The 922-nt window shown below is 39.6% G+C and overlaps 1 protein-coding gene across 1 annotated transcript; it reads left to right on the top strand.

The window, feature by feature from the left end:
* Window positions 1-275: 275 nt before the first annotated feature.
* LOTGIDRAFT_98708 (hypothetical protein) lies at window positions 276-584 on the top strand (the record flags this gene model as incomplete). The annotated part of the gene is made up of 1 exon (XM_009050586.1): window positions 276-584. A coding segment is annotated over one exon (309 nt), but the record flags the coding sequence as incomplete, so codon positions are not given.
* Window positions 585-922: the final 338 nt, after the last annotated feature.

Raw genomic sequence — 922 nt, 5'->3', positions numbered from 1 at the left:
AAAGCATTCTCGGAATCTAACAGGGAGGCCTCTTTTGTTTGAATGGTATTGTTTGCGAATCAACTTGTCGCGACGAAAGCACGTTAAATATTTCCAAGACACTGTCCCGTCTCTCAGTGCAGACTGCATGGCATTGTTCATTTTCAATCAGAAGCTAAACCATAGGGCGTAGATTATGACATTTAATTTACTTTATTTTGGACACCTTCAAAACTGTCATCGGATTATCCTTTTTACAGAGAAGTGAACCATTATCCATTCTTCGCGATACCGACGAAGACTCTGAAATAAGAATAGCAGCTTATTTGGCTATTATGAAATGTCCATCAGACGATCTTATCAAGGACGTTCGAACCATCTTGGAAGCTGAAGAGGCCAATCAAGTCAGCTCCTTCATCTGGTCACACCTTACCAACTTGATGGAAACTTCTAGCCCACATAAACAGAGCATCCGAGACATCGTTCAGGACCAGAGATTGAAGAAATCCTTTGACTTGGAAAGAATAAAGTATTCCAGAAACTACGAGGGATCGTTTATGTTGGAAAGTTTGAATACTGGTGCTGTTGCTGAGAGTAATGTCATCTGGTCCAGCAAATCCTTCATCCCACGATCAGCCATGGTCAATCTAACAGTCGATCTGTTCGGTAGTTCCGTTAATCTGTTTGAATTGGGTGGACGTGTTGAAGGTCTTGAGTACCTGATTGAGACTTATCTTGGTCCATTTGGTTATTTCGGAGAAAAGAGCTCAAAAGACAGCATTGCCAAGGTAATTATTAACATTTCAATAATTCATATGAAAATATACATATGTCACTTTAGTTTACGACGTGGTCGCTTCCTTATAAAAGAATATCTGTTCATTAAACTAGCTCTTACACATACACATATAAAGAAAATGGGTCTAACATCGTGCAAGGTGTT

This window comes from Lottia gigantea (assembly GCF_000327385.1).
Source record: "Lottia gigantea unplaced genomic scaffold LOTGIsca_15, whole genome shotgun sequence".
NCBI classification, from domain to species: Eukaryota; Metazoa; Mollusca; class Gastropoda; family Lottiidae; genus Lottia; species Lottia gigantea.
Note: the sequence above shows the minus strand (reverse complement) of the source record. Positions and strands in the feature narration are given on the sequence as shown.